This window comes from Necator americanus, chromosome II (assembly GCF_031761385.1).
Source record: "Necator americanus strain Aroian chromosome II, whole genome shotgun sequence".
Taxonomy (NCBI): Eukaryota; Metazoa; Nematoda; class Chromadorea; order Rhabditida; family Ancylostomatidae; genus Necator; species Necator americanus.
In genome coordinates, this window is record NC_087372.1 from 23,867,115 (window position 1) to 23,879,422 (window position 12,308).

Consider the following 12,308-nt stretch of genomic DNA (forward strand, 5'->3'; position numbering starts at 1 on the left):
ACAATTTAAGATAAAACTTGACATATTCACTTAATTGATGCTTGTTAAGGTACACTGAATTCCCTTGGAATTTGTTCCTAATGTTAGAATTGTCAGAAGAACTCTCCAAGTTAGCGTTTTAGGAGATGGCGTTTAAGAACAATACGAATATCACACTCGATGGACTTTTATTGTTTAGAGGTATTGCAACTGCTACCATTTCTACAGCAACGTGAATTGTTTGTGATTAATGGAGATTATTCAGATAGTAGTTCGTGTTATGCAGAATCACTGGCACTTGCTCTAGTCCACCCAACACAGTCTTTGACTGTGGTGACGATTCCTGGTAGAGATAATCTTTTGAAAAGGCGTTACCCTTCAATATGCGAAAGGTGGGTATAGAATAGCATCGCTTTTGCGGGCATGTGAATGAATCGCTTCATCGCTTTTGCGGGCATGTGGATCTCTGAACTTTGAGATCACAGCTAAACTGCATAGCAATCTTTGGGGTAAAAATGTGTACAGAGTACAGATAAATAACGAGCGGTAAATCAATGTCTTGATCTTATTGTTTCTTCATGCGCCTGCTACTAGAGGTGACGAGGCCTAATGAAAATTCTATTGCCACTCTAGTTATAACGTGAGGTACTTAAGTAAGTGTTTTACAACAAAGTAGGGCGAATTCCGAAGAATTACCAGATTTCAGAACCTCTTTCATGTTCCTCAGCAGCGGGTCTTTTTTGGAGGAAATACTCAGTAAAATCATGTCCTCTTCGCCGTGCGCATGCTTTGTGGACTGCATTGACATTGTTATTGACATTGTCGGCGTAGAGAAAACAGTCGCTTTTCTTTTTCAGTTGAAAAGTGGGTCACCAATATTCATTAATGAGAAGTACTCTTTTCTAACTTCCTTGATGTTGTTACTGATACAAATTCTAGAAAAACTTCCCGTATTGGCAATATGTCCCTCCCCATCTGTGAGTGAAGAAACACTCAAACGGTTCGAATCAGTAGCGGATTCAATAACCACAGTTCAAGCGCGAGAAAGACAATGCACTGCTGATACAGCGTCATATAAGAGGAGCGGGAAATGCAAGAATTTGGTAGGTTTCTATTAAAGCAGGGTACGGACGAATCCTCAGAGTTGGGATCTCTCCAAAGTTATGCCACAGTATCGGAACTGCGACGTAATTTACAGTCCTACTCTATAAAGGTGATACACACACCTCCCCATGCAAATATAGGAATTTGAAAACTGAGGACCGCGCAGCCATCGGTCGACACCACTTGCGCAAACACGTCCCACAAAGTAGCCGCACCCTCACAGAGTAAGGATATGTATCGTCCTAGTACAATAGTTCTTGCTGAACTGCTGGTAACTTGTTCAGAAGCTGCACTTCTATTTTGTGAAGGCATGCAACTAATTTCTTCGGACGTGGTTTCGCTGTCGTCGTGCGGACTGATAGCTTCGAGTGTTACTATGCGTTAAATAATTTATTTGTAGAAGGGAGGGAAGGAGTTGTACGTCCCACCTGATTGTATTTTCTTGTGAACTGAACCTCCGTCCTTGCTGAGTGCTGGAGAGATACCAACCGAGGACATTTCCACTAGCGCTCAACAAGTACTTTATTTCTTCTTTCATGTTGGTTTGCACTTTTAGACTGAAACGTTCTTTATAAGTGAAGATCTCAGGATATCGAGCGCTAGGTATACTCCATCTGCTCATTACTCGGAGAACTTACGAAAAAACGTCAAAATAGAAGAATCACTTGAAATGGAATTGGAACTTAGAGTACGTTGCAAAGTCAGTCACTCGTCGCAAGGACCAGCATGATCATACAGAAATTTCGTTTTAGGATAAGGAGCAAATAGCAAAGAAGCAACTTCCCCTACCTTTCACGTCTGCAACAAAACAATCAGGTTTGATTTCTTAATTGGCTACTACAGTTGCTTTAGGATTCATGCTTGCATTCTGATCCTTCGCTCTGAGAACTATAGCGAGATGAACAAGAGAATATTTTGTACTACAATTAAAGAAAAGAAAAAGAAAACAAAAAAGAAGATAGAAAGAGTTGTTGCTCGTCACTTGTAATTTTACGAGAGAAACTACACTACAGAGTGAAAGAAGTAAACGAATGATTCTGTTGATTTATCTTCATAATTCTTCTGAAACCAGAGCGCAACATCAGTGGGGAACTGAGATTGCGTCTAACTGTATCATTGCACCTAGATATGACCTACTGAAGAGAAAACACGAAAACTGCACTCCCAACTCCCATCCTCATGGATTTGTGACTGGAGCGCCTTATTTGAGAGTTCTAGAGTTCCGAAAGGATTTCTCTGTTTTCCCATTGATAATGGCGGGAAGCTGCCATATGAATTGGTAACAGTACAGGTAGGGAGGTTTACAACTAGATAAACATGCAAAAGAATCCAAATTTCAAACAATTTTATGTACTGTGTCAGTACAAGTAAACTGCAAATCCATGCCATAGAGATTAACCTTTCTTATTTCAACTACGAGGGAGTCTTAAAGGCAGCATACCACGAATTTAATGTGGAAATCTGCGAGAAAAGCTAGAGATAATGTTATAGATTGCAGGATTAGCTCGCCTCTCCCCCATCGTCGTAAAAAACGGCATGGAAAGCTCTGTTTCTACAACTGTTTCTTCTGCACTGCGCCGCACTCCTGTGCTAGTCTCGAAGATTAATGAGGTCGCCTCTCCAGCCTATTCAGGTAAAAGCAATGGATAAGTTGCTGAGGCGACCCTAACATGTACACATAGGCGTAGGTATGGCACAGATAAAGTGTCTCGTAAGATCTAAAGCGCTTCCTACGAGTCAGTTTTTTTTTAAAGAAGTGAGGAGAGATGAATGGAGCTTCTTCGAATCCCGCAATCTACAACTCAATATTTAGCTTCACCTGCGGATGCCCTTACTGCGTCAGATTTGTGGTGTGCTGGCTTTAAGATTACACCTGTCTAGAAGAGTGTGTATCTCCACTGAGGACATCCACAATGTGTCTTTATAGGCTGCCATTAGATAGAGTGACCTCAATTTATCAGTCTATGAACTGACTATGTATGAACTCAGATCCGGAGAAAAGCATATTCTCATTACACTGCACCACCATTATTCCTTCAAACTAGGTTTATCTGTTGAGCATGTCAAAAGACGATGTGTTGACATTTAATTGGTATATGTGGTACAGTAATGCCGAGAAATGTTCATAGAAGGTTCTCCTCCCTATTATTTTTGCTCACAAGTTCATGTATGTGAAAATTTAGGGATTTTTGCGACCTAGGCAGCACGCTGTGCATCGAAAATGGATGGTGAAAAACAGGGAGAAAAGTAGTGTACCTGTTTCCAAGGCAGCATTTTTGCCAGCGATTTTTTTTGCTGAGCTTGGAACTTTCTTCACCAGCAGTAAAATGTAGTTAGGAGAGGGGGCACTCAGTGTCGCTGTTATTTTTGGAGGGAAATAAGTAAATCAGTCGGGGCCCTAAGGCCTAAGCATTATTCATTAGTTAGAGGATCTCTGACATGCAAGCTAAAGTTATAGAGAAAAAAGTAAGATAGAGCACCCAGAAATCGTCATTGAGTGCTTCCCCCACTACATTTTCCCGGACTTCGCCGATATAAAACTGCAAGGCAGTTGTGAACACCCACTACATGCTATATGCGTACGTCCTCCCTGGGCTTGATACCACTGCAAGAAAAAGAGAACTTCTCAAAGTGGGTGAGAGTGATGTAATGCAAACATGAAAAAGAGTACGCATTATACAGAAAGGATTTGGACTGCTCATTTTCAGATCTCGCCAGTCTCCGAATGGCTGATCGAAAGGTCCGCGTTGGTGGTCAAATAATCTACACCCCCGACAAAGGAGATGATTTGGACGACAGCGATCCCGATGACGACCTCAACTTGTGACAAGATCTTCTTTTGTGTTTAATACAGAAGTATATTGTCTTATTGACTCACTGTTAATTCAAGTGTACAACGAACAATTTTTACGACAGAATCTATTGAACTAAGGAGAATGCACTTTTTTTGGTTTTGCAGTTTCGTCATTTTCTTTTGGTTTCCTTTTTGTTCTCCTCCTCTGGCGTTTCATTTCTTCGATACGTTTGTCCACCTCACATTCAGGAATACCGTTCATTAGAAGGTCTTTACGTAAATTCGATTCCTTGCGTTCACCGAAGTTATTCTGTTGCAACCGCAGTTCAGCCTCACGTTTAGCAACAAGTACCTTTGTTACATAACGTGTCACTTTCCGATCGCTTACCTGAAATCAAGCAAAGTCGATTAGTGTTTTAATAGGCAACTGCTTCAAAAAAAAGACTGTAATTCAAAACGTATGCTATTTCGATTCGTTGGTCGGCGTGTCCAGAGTTTAAAGAGCAGATCATAGCCTTTTACAACCCTCAGATGCTGTACGTTGGCACTTTTTCGCTTTGCTCTTATATTGTTTACAATCTTCCACATTTTCACAATCATCTCTCAGCATTACCACTTCAGAAGATTCTAGTTAATTCAAAGGGAACATTCAATTACTAAGAAGGTGAACGGATTAGAAATCATAGATGAAAAGAGATGAAAATGAAGAAAAAGCTGAAAGTATGCATCACTTTGAAAAAAGAATCTATAAAAGACCATCCTATGATAGCGCATGATTATTAAATGATCCCTCTAAATCCCTCCAGTCCGCTTTTGCAACTCACCTGCAGTTCTTTTAATTTTACCCCAATAAGTTTCTCGACTGCTTGCAAGAGCACCACATCATATTGTGTCACAAAAGTCAAAGCCGAGCCATACCTAAAGGAGAACAGTCGACAAAAGTTATAGATAACATAGACAGCCATTCATTCACCTGCCCGCTCGAGCCGACCGTCCAACACGATGGACATAAGTTTTTGGACACTTTGGCACATTGTGGTTTACCACCAGATCAACCTTTAATCACGTAATTTGAACTGCAAACAAATCCCGGAACAATAACGAAAATACAGAGTTACTAACGTGAGGTATATCGAGGCCACGAGAAGCAACATCGGTACATATAAGAACTCGTAAGATTTTTGATCGAAATGAGTTCAATGCTGCTGTGCGAAGTCTCTGCTCGATTTGTGAATGCAGGGAGCCAACCTGAACATGCTCTAATTCATCGAACGAAACTCAATTTTTTTAGAATATCGTAGGTAAGTTATTTTTACGTTACACTGATGATCTACGTTTCTGTACATGAATCAGTCACTAATCTTACCGAAATCTATTCTAAGCAAACAATCTCTCACCTTAAACCCCAATCCTTCAAACATGTAAGCCAAAGCTTGACATTCTCGACATGTCTGCGCAAAAACAATCACAGAACTGTTTCCATTACGCTCACAAAAGTTCTTCACAACATACACCTGAAAATACACAGAGTTCTATTACGTTACTACTGTCTGACGGTTTGGAAAGCTTACTAGGTAGGCGTCTTTTACAGCCACTGGACATAACACATATTTTTGCTCGAGACGTTCCACAGTTGCAATTTCTTGTTTATCCTCGAAGAAGTAGGGCTTCCTCACGGAAATCTCAAAAATCCCAAGTCAAAATCTCCAAAGAGTGCCAACGAAATGCGAAAGAAAACTCCTACCTGATGAAGTTTTGTTATGGCACTTGTAATGGTAGCAGAGAACAAAAGAGTACGGCGCTTTTTTGGTATGGCAAGAAAAATGATTTTTAGCTGAAACTTTCTACGCCTATCTGCATCACGAAATCTAACTTATAATTTCATAAGAAAGTTGCAAGAATATCTTAAAATTTACAACATACTTGTTCACTGTATTGCCCATCAAGCATTTGGTCAGCCTCGTCAAGGACAAAAATCTGGATTTTCCTAAAGTATTTCTACCTTGTAAGAAAATGAACCTCGCAATCACAAAAATCTTTTAAGAGAAAATAGAAAAAAATGGATTGGCGACAGAAGCAAAAAAATCTGGTTTCTTACTTGAAAAGTTGTCCAAGACCATCGGAGTTGCTTTCAATATGATCAGCAAGCCTACCAGGGGTAGCGACAACTACGTGTGGACGCGCAGTCAACTCGTTTGCTTGATCAATCTGAAAAATACATTGTCCACTATAAAAGGTAATTCAGGCTGACGTTTTATCAACGCCGAAAAACTCCAACCAAGCTTCTTCCTCCAGTGATCAAGGAAACTTTGAGAGATATCGGCTTCCCAAGTGCAACAAACTGATCATAAATTTGAGACGCTAGTTCTCGCGTGGGTGCCAATATAAGCGAAAAAATCCCATAAGGATCTACAGCTAACTGAAATATGGAGACCAACATGCAATTTTTCTTAGAATTCGCAATTTTCTTATTCAAAAAAGGTTTTCATCCAATCTTTTGTAAAAGTTACCTCGTTTAGAATCGGAAGAACAAAGGCAAGAGTCTTTCCTGTGCCAGTCTTTGCACAGCCAAGCACGTCTCGCCCTTGCAGTATCTGAGGTATGCAATTTGCCTGAAAGGAACTTTTTTGGAAATAAGTAGAACTAACGACAGAAACTAAGTTATGTTCACTGAATTTTTTACTACTATTGCAAGTAAAGTTCTGGAAATGAAGAACCATGCCTGTACTGGTGTAGGTTTCACTACTCGCATTGCAGTAAGTTGCTGAATAAGCCATGAACTCAAACCTAATTCCGAAAGAGATTTGGCCGTTCTTATTTGTTCTTCAGTCTTAAAATAATAATGAATGATTGACAATATGAAAGGTCGAGTTCACAACGTACGGAAGAAGTAGCACACTGCAACTGACTCAATTCCTCCCCTTCCACTTCGTCTTCACTAGAAGTTCCTTCGGTTTTCTCGTCGTTGCTTGGACATTCTTTCTGAAAAAAAAGAAAAATACATCTCATCCATCCACCAATCACCGCTGTTCCAAATTAGTTGTGTTGCGTGATAAAGAATAAAACGAATTGTTCGAGGTTGATCAATTCCTGTGGGGATTCGCCTACGCGTTCAACTTCAGAATTTGAAATTTGTGCAGCTTTAAATCGACTTCCAGGTGTTAGTCGATGTGTCATATCAATGTTTTCATATTCCCAGACAAGTCTGGTATCAACTTATTCCTTATTTTCATTTATAGCCTTTTTATTATTTTTAATTCCTTATTTTCATTTATCGCCTTTTTATTAATTTTATTTTTTATTTATTTCCAATTTATTTACCAGCTCTGCAAGCTTTACGAGCTTAGTCCGTTTGAGTGTATGTGTGAATGTGTAAGTTTGTCTGTCACGAAATTCGAAAAATGGGTTGCGAAGGGTCCAACGGCGCCGGATTTGAACTTCAGACTTTCTGACGGGTAAACTAATAAAATCAAAGCAACACAGAGGGGTAAGGGTTTCGCTATCGCAACCTCTAGCCCCATTGCAAATATGGGATAAATATAGTTGGGAGCGGCACTCAGTGGCACAAGCCACTAAAACACACTACGGCGGCAGATTTTGTTTCAGCGGCCGCGTCGCGGCAGGCCACATTCGAGCAGAGCAGTCTCGGCGCAGGCTTCTACCGCTTACTATTTGCAATTGTGAGGGCATGCAAAAGTTTTGTTCTTGATTAATTTCCTGTCATTTCTTCAATGTCGTTCTTATAAACGGTCCACCATCACTTCTGGTACGCTATTGCTCGTTTTCAAACTTATTGCTATATTGTTTATATTAAAGAGATGTACTTCTTCTACAAACTCCCGTTCTTTTCTCTTCACTTCTCTTCTTTTCTCTATGAATTCAGCTTCTGTCGTCTCTTCAGAGTTGTTCTCTAAGTAAATGTAGCTTTACTTTCGATACATTACTGCTCTTTATTCGAGTTTATTTCTAAGTTGCCTGTATTTAGGAGGTATGTTTCTTGTGTAAGCTCCTCCTGTTTTCTTTTCATGGCTTTGGATTTTTATCTTCTCTCATTTCTTCAGAGTCGTTCCTTACATCAGTCTATATTTACCTCTGATTCATTACTGCTCTTTATTCAAGTTTAAGAGTTTAAGCAACGTAGCAATAAGTTTGAAAAGGAGCAATAACGTATCAAAAGTGAAGCTGGACTGTAGAGAAAAACTACATTGGAGGAACGACAGGAAATGAAGCAAGAACAAAGCTTTACATGTCCTCACAATTGCGAATAGTTTGCAGTAGAAGCCTGCGCCGAGGCTGCTCTGCTCCAATGTGGCCTGCTGCGACGCGGCCGCAGAAGCAAAATCTGCCGCAGTAGTGTGTTTTAGTGGCTTGTCTCAATGGTGCCCTTATTTCTTGAAGTAAATAATCAAGTCAATCGGGACCCTAACGCCTAAGCATTAGTCTCAGAGGATTTATGAATGTAAACAGGTTACTAAGACAAAAAGTAAGTTAGAGCCTCGGAAAATAAGCTCTCTCCTCGCATGAAGTGCGTACAACTTCAAATGAATGAAACAAAAAAGTGAACTACTGCAATGCTAACTCACCCCTGATTCTGCAGTAACTTCACAAATAGCATCATTCTGATCCTCTTCGTCTGATGACAATAACACATCGCAAACGAATGCCATCTGCAATAAATCCACCAATTCAAATATAGTATGCCAACATGGAGATGTAAACACCGAAAGGTACAGCTATTATTGAACCGGGATTAAGTCAAAAACATTTATTAAGGATTGAACAAGAATTTAAGCACGGATTCGAATTGAATGCGAATGAACGAGCACAAAGTACCAGGTACGTGAAGAGATCAGGATGACGTGGTCTTTCGTTGCTGTTGCTGTTGTAGAGATTGCAGCTGTTTTTCTCTAATCTCCTGTGTTTCTTTCTCGGTGAGAAATCGGATATTGTGCTTCTCTTTGTGGGCATTCAACTCGTTGCCTTTTTCAACTAGTCTCTTGTTTAACTCAGCAGACACAACGCCGAGCTGAAAACAAGGGATGGTGCGAAACAGGAGAGATTGATTCCGTAATAAATTAAGATTCTGGTGTGGAATGTCAAGCAGGCAACTCACATTTGTAAGATTCTTCTCCAGAACGGGAATCACATCGCAAACTGTGTACTCAACAAGAGTATCACTGATCAACCGGAAACATTTCTGCTCACCATCTAACTCCTTCAGTAATTCGATAACTCGACTGAAGAAAAAAAAACAATGAAAAATTACTGTGAAGAAGAAGGAACTTTGCAGATCCACCTAAACTCTCTTTTTTCTTCCTCGATACGTGTGATTTCCTGCGCAATTTCTTGCTGCTGCTCACGAAGTTTTTGAAATGTTTCAACAATTTTCCTCTGTTCTTCCTGTTCGGTGGCGGTTAAGGTCGACATTTACTTAGAACACGAGGAAGACTTCTATAGCAAGTATTGAAAACAAAGAAGTCTGAAAATGAACAGGACAATGACAGGACTGCAATGTAAACAAATGTCTTGACAAATTCGCAGACAGACCAAAGAAATTGAGAAGAGAAAGCTTCGAAAATACAATGACAGACTTACAAATGGACAAAGGAAAAACAGGAAACTATACCTGTGTGGTATCCAGAAATAACAGATATGGAAGATATGGATGCTACTTGGCACCTAATATTCCCTAAATACTCAATGTGTGAAGATGTAAGTGTTAAATTTATCAGAGCTGACATAAAGCACTGGTTTCTACCAGACGGTTTGAAAAATTAGAAGGGTGATATAATAAGTGGAGCCGAAAAGTGGGGAGATTTGTCAGTTGCAGCTTCTCTACGTGCATGTAGGAAAGAGTAAGAACGTTGGGGTTGAAACGAGACACATCAAAATATGAGCAGCAGTTGTTAAAATCCCCCACGAAAATAGCGGAAACACGTCCTACTTTTCTAAATGGAGCACTTTTCACACACGCGCATGCAGCACTCGCGAAGCTGCGCGGAATTGCAATTGTGCGCCGTGCATTCTCTCTTTGGACCATTGTTTCCTCCAATGTTTTTGTTGTATGACGAACTTCGATCATAGATGCTCACTAGGATTGATAGTTCACAACAGCTTATACGCACCCGGTCCATTTTGGATAGTGCGCAAATTCCCACTACTTCGTTCTGGAATCACAGGGCTTTTTTTCGCTCCGAACCTTCAACGGGAGACTGTTGATGAGCATTATTCTCCCTTTTGATGTACTGCCAAGAGAGGGAGTCAGTTACATTTACGAATCTAGATGGATATTGAGATGAGTAATGCTGAAGAGGATGAGAAGGCTACGTAGTACCTTTACCTCACTTTTTCCAGAGTTGGCTTTGTTTCGATCTCCCGAAATCACTATTTAGAAATTCTAATTCTCAGTCGCACTCAACAGAGGCTTTTTGTTAGTAGTTTGTTTTTCTTCACACACGTGCTTACGATAACGGTCAGCTTGAGTAATGTAAGTTTTAATTTAAAATTTCATGATTTCATAAGGAGAATTAATAAGTACTAGCCTTCCTGTGTAAAAGTACGTAGCTAAGGTTGATCTTCACATCCTTCTCAGCCTGATTCTCCTAGTCACTCACTTGGATCCACAAGTTAACATGTAATCCATAATTCGTAACAAAATACTGGAATAGAGCAAAAAATACTCGTGTTTCGTTGAAAGTTAGGATTAGGAAAAGAGCTTCGGTTTTCTCGTAAGAAAGTTTCCGAGAGGCTGACACTTTGGCGGTCAGAGTGACAGGTTTAGCGATAGCGCTGGTCTCCTCCTGGCTTTGTTCTCTAGATTTTTTTTGCTGCGTTGTATTGTATTGATTTTCCTATCCGACGCGACTGCACACCAACCAATAGTTAAAGGCATCACCCCACGAATCTGAGCTGGTACGGATTTCAGGTGGACTATTCGTGTCCGGGATAGTAGATTATGGAGAGAGGGGTGATTCCGTCCATTTCTTCCTAATTGCCGTAAAAAATGGCCCTGAAGATGCGGCGCGTGCACAAGGATGGCGCGCTCCGGTCGAACTCCCTGTAGAAAATAGTGCGCCAGAATGCCCGAAGCCATATCTTTCGGGTCATTTTTACGGCAATTAGGAAGAAATGGACGCTCTCCATAATCTACTATCCCGTATACGAATATTCCACCTGAAATCCGTACCACCTCAGATTCGTGGAGTGATGCCTTTAAGGAAAGCACTTTCATCGTCTGAATTAGTGAACTGTTGCTGACGCGAATGTCAATCAAGAGCTCGAACGGTGGGTGAGGGAGAACTTCTATACCCAAATGGGTTAATTTTTGCCGGATGATTTTTGCGGTATGTGGCCTTGCGTTGTCTTGCAGCAGAATCAGCCTTCCTCTATTCACCACTGCCGGGCACAATTTTTGCAACTTTTCATACATATGCTCTAAACCACAGCAGTAGGATTCTACTGTAATTGTCTGGCCTGGTTGCATGAAGCTGTAGTGGATTATACCCTTTAGCACCACCAAACTGTAAGCATGACTCTTTTTGGGGTGAAGATCGGCTTTAGGAAAAGTGTTTGGAGGGGCATCCTTATCTAGCCACAAAAATCCACGTTTTCTATTATCGTAAAGAACCAACTTTTCATCTACAGTTATAATACGACTAGGACAGGGCTCATTTATTAACCGAATCAAAAGGTTAGAACACGTGCCGTGACATGCCAGACGCTGCTCTTCGGTCAGCTCGTGAGGCACCCACTTTGACATCTTCACCTTGCCAATTTCTGCCAAATGTCCAACTACTGTGGCATGATATACGCCCAGGTCTTCTGTTAACGTCCGTGTGTTAGTCTCCGGATTTGCTTCCAAGGCTCTCTCCAGATCTTCATTATCAAGCGACGACGTGCGACCCGGTTTTTCTTCGAGATCAGAATCGCTAGAAGCGAATTTTTTAAACCAGAGCTCCACTCTCCGTTCACAAGAACAGTCTAACCCAAAAGCTGTGCTAAGGTTTCGAGATGCTTCTGCCGCGGAGTGTCCGAATTTAAATTCGTGAAGCATGATGACTCGATAGTCGCGTCGGTTCATGTTTTTTCAGAGCCCTGGAGAAGGCCGGCTGAAAAAATTAGAGCGACAGCTATACATGTATTTGAAAGAAAATAGAATATATTTGTTTGAAATTAATTTTGCGCCAACCTAATACAACAACCATCGATGTATCCACTAGAGTTGTTACGTGGTTGGTGGAGGTGAACGCTGGCATCCATTACTAGTGTTTTATCGAACGATAATCTCTGCATGGCAGAGCTGGCGCTAACGAGAAAAGGTTCATTTACAATTACTCGGGTAAGAGACGGGAAACTGCCAAAAAAAGAAAAATGGCTTGAATGAGCTTGTTGGCGCCATCGCTCCAGAGCGAACCAAGGCAGAATGTGTCAA

At 40.8% G+C, this 12,308-nt stretch overlaps 3 protein-coding genes across 5 annotated transcripts; 1 reads left to right on the forward strand and 2 right to left on the reverse strand.

Annotated features, from left to right (window-relative positions):
• Window positions 1-125: 125 nt before the first annotated feature.
• On the forward strand, window positions 126-3,910 carry RB195_019225 (uncharacterized protein; the record flags this gene model as incomplete). The annotated part of the gene is made up of 7 exons (XM_064186982.1): window positions 126-180; window positions 245-371; window positions 686-843; window positions 919-1,082; window positions 1,640-1,771; window positions 1,836-1,899; window positions 3,792-3,910. The coding sequence occupies 7 exons, from the start codon at window positions 126-128 to the stop codon at window positions 3,908-3,910; spliced, it is 819 nt and encodes a 272-aa protein (XP_064042863.1).
• A 100-nt stretch (window positions 3,911-4,010) lies between these two features.
• RB195_019226 (uncharacterized protein) lies at window positions 4,011-11,957 on the reverse strand (the record flags this gene model as incomplete). 3 transcript variants are annotated; one of them, XM_064186985.1, is made up of 18 exons in its annotated part: window positions 4,011-4,265; window positions 4,702-4,795; window positions 4,851-4,933; window positions 5,000-5,125; window positions 5,275-5,391; window positions 5,449-5,559; window positions 5,622-5,711; window positions 5,801-5,864; window positions 5,976-6,085; window positions 6,156-6,296; window positions 6,388-6,489; window positions 6,600-6,707; window positions 6,761-6,859; window positions 8,461-8,544; window positions 8,711-8,792; window positions 8,851-8,903; window positions 8,991-9,114; window positions 9,174-9,304. In XM_064186985.1, 18 exons carry the CDS (start codon window positions 9,302-9,304, stop codon window positions 4,011-4,013), a joined length of 1,974 nt encoding a protein of 657 aa, XP_064042864.1. The 3 variants fall into 3 exon arrangements, with proteins under 3 accessions (XP_064042864.1, XP_064042865.1, XP_064042866.1); XM_064186983.1 differs by lacking the exons at window positions 8,711-8,792; window positions 8,851-8,903; window positions 8,991-9,114; window positions 9,174-9,304; XM_064186984.1 differs by lacking the exons at window positions 4,011-4,265; window positions 4,702-4,795; window positions 4,851-4,933; ... (10 more) ...; window positions 8,461-8,544; window positions 9,174-9,304 and adding an exon at window positions 11,509-11,957 and having other exon boundaries at window positions 8,727-8,903.
• On the reverse strand, window positions 9,329-11,957 carry RB195_019227 (uncharacterized protein; the record flags this gene model as incomplete). The annotated part of the gene is made up of 4 exons (XM_064186986.1): window positions 9,329-9,356; window positions 9,504-9,556; window positions 11,643-11,805; window positions 11,863-11,957. The coding sequence occupies 4 exons, from the start codon at window positions 11,955-11,957 to the stop codon at window positions 9,329-9,331; spliced, it is 339 nt and encodes a 112-aa protein (XP_064042867.1).
• Window positions 11,958-12,308: the final 351 nt, after the last annotated feature.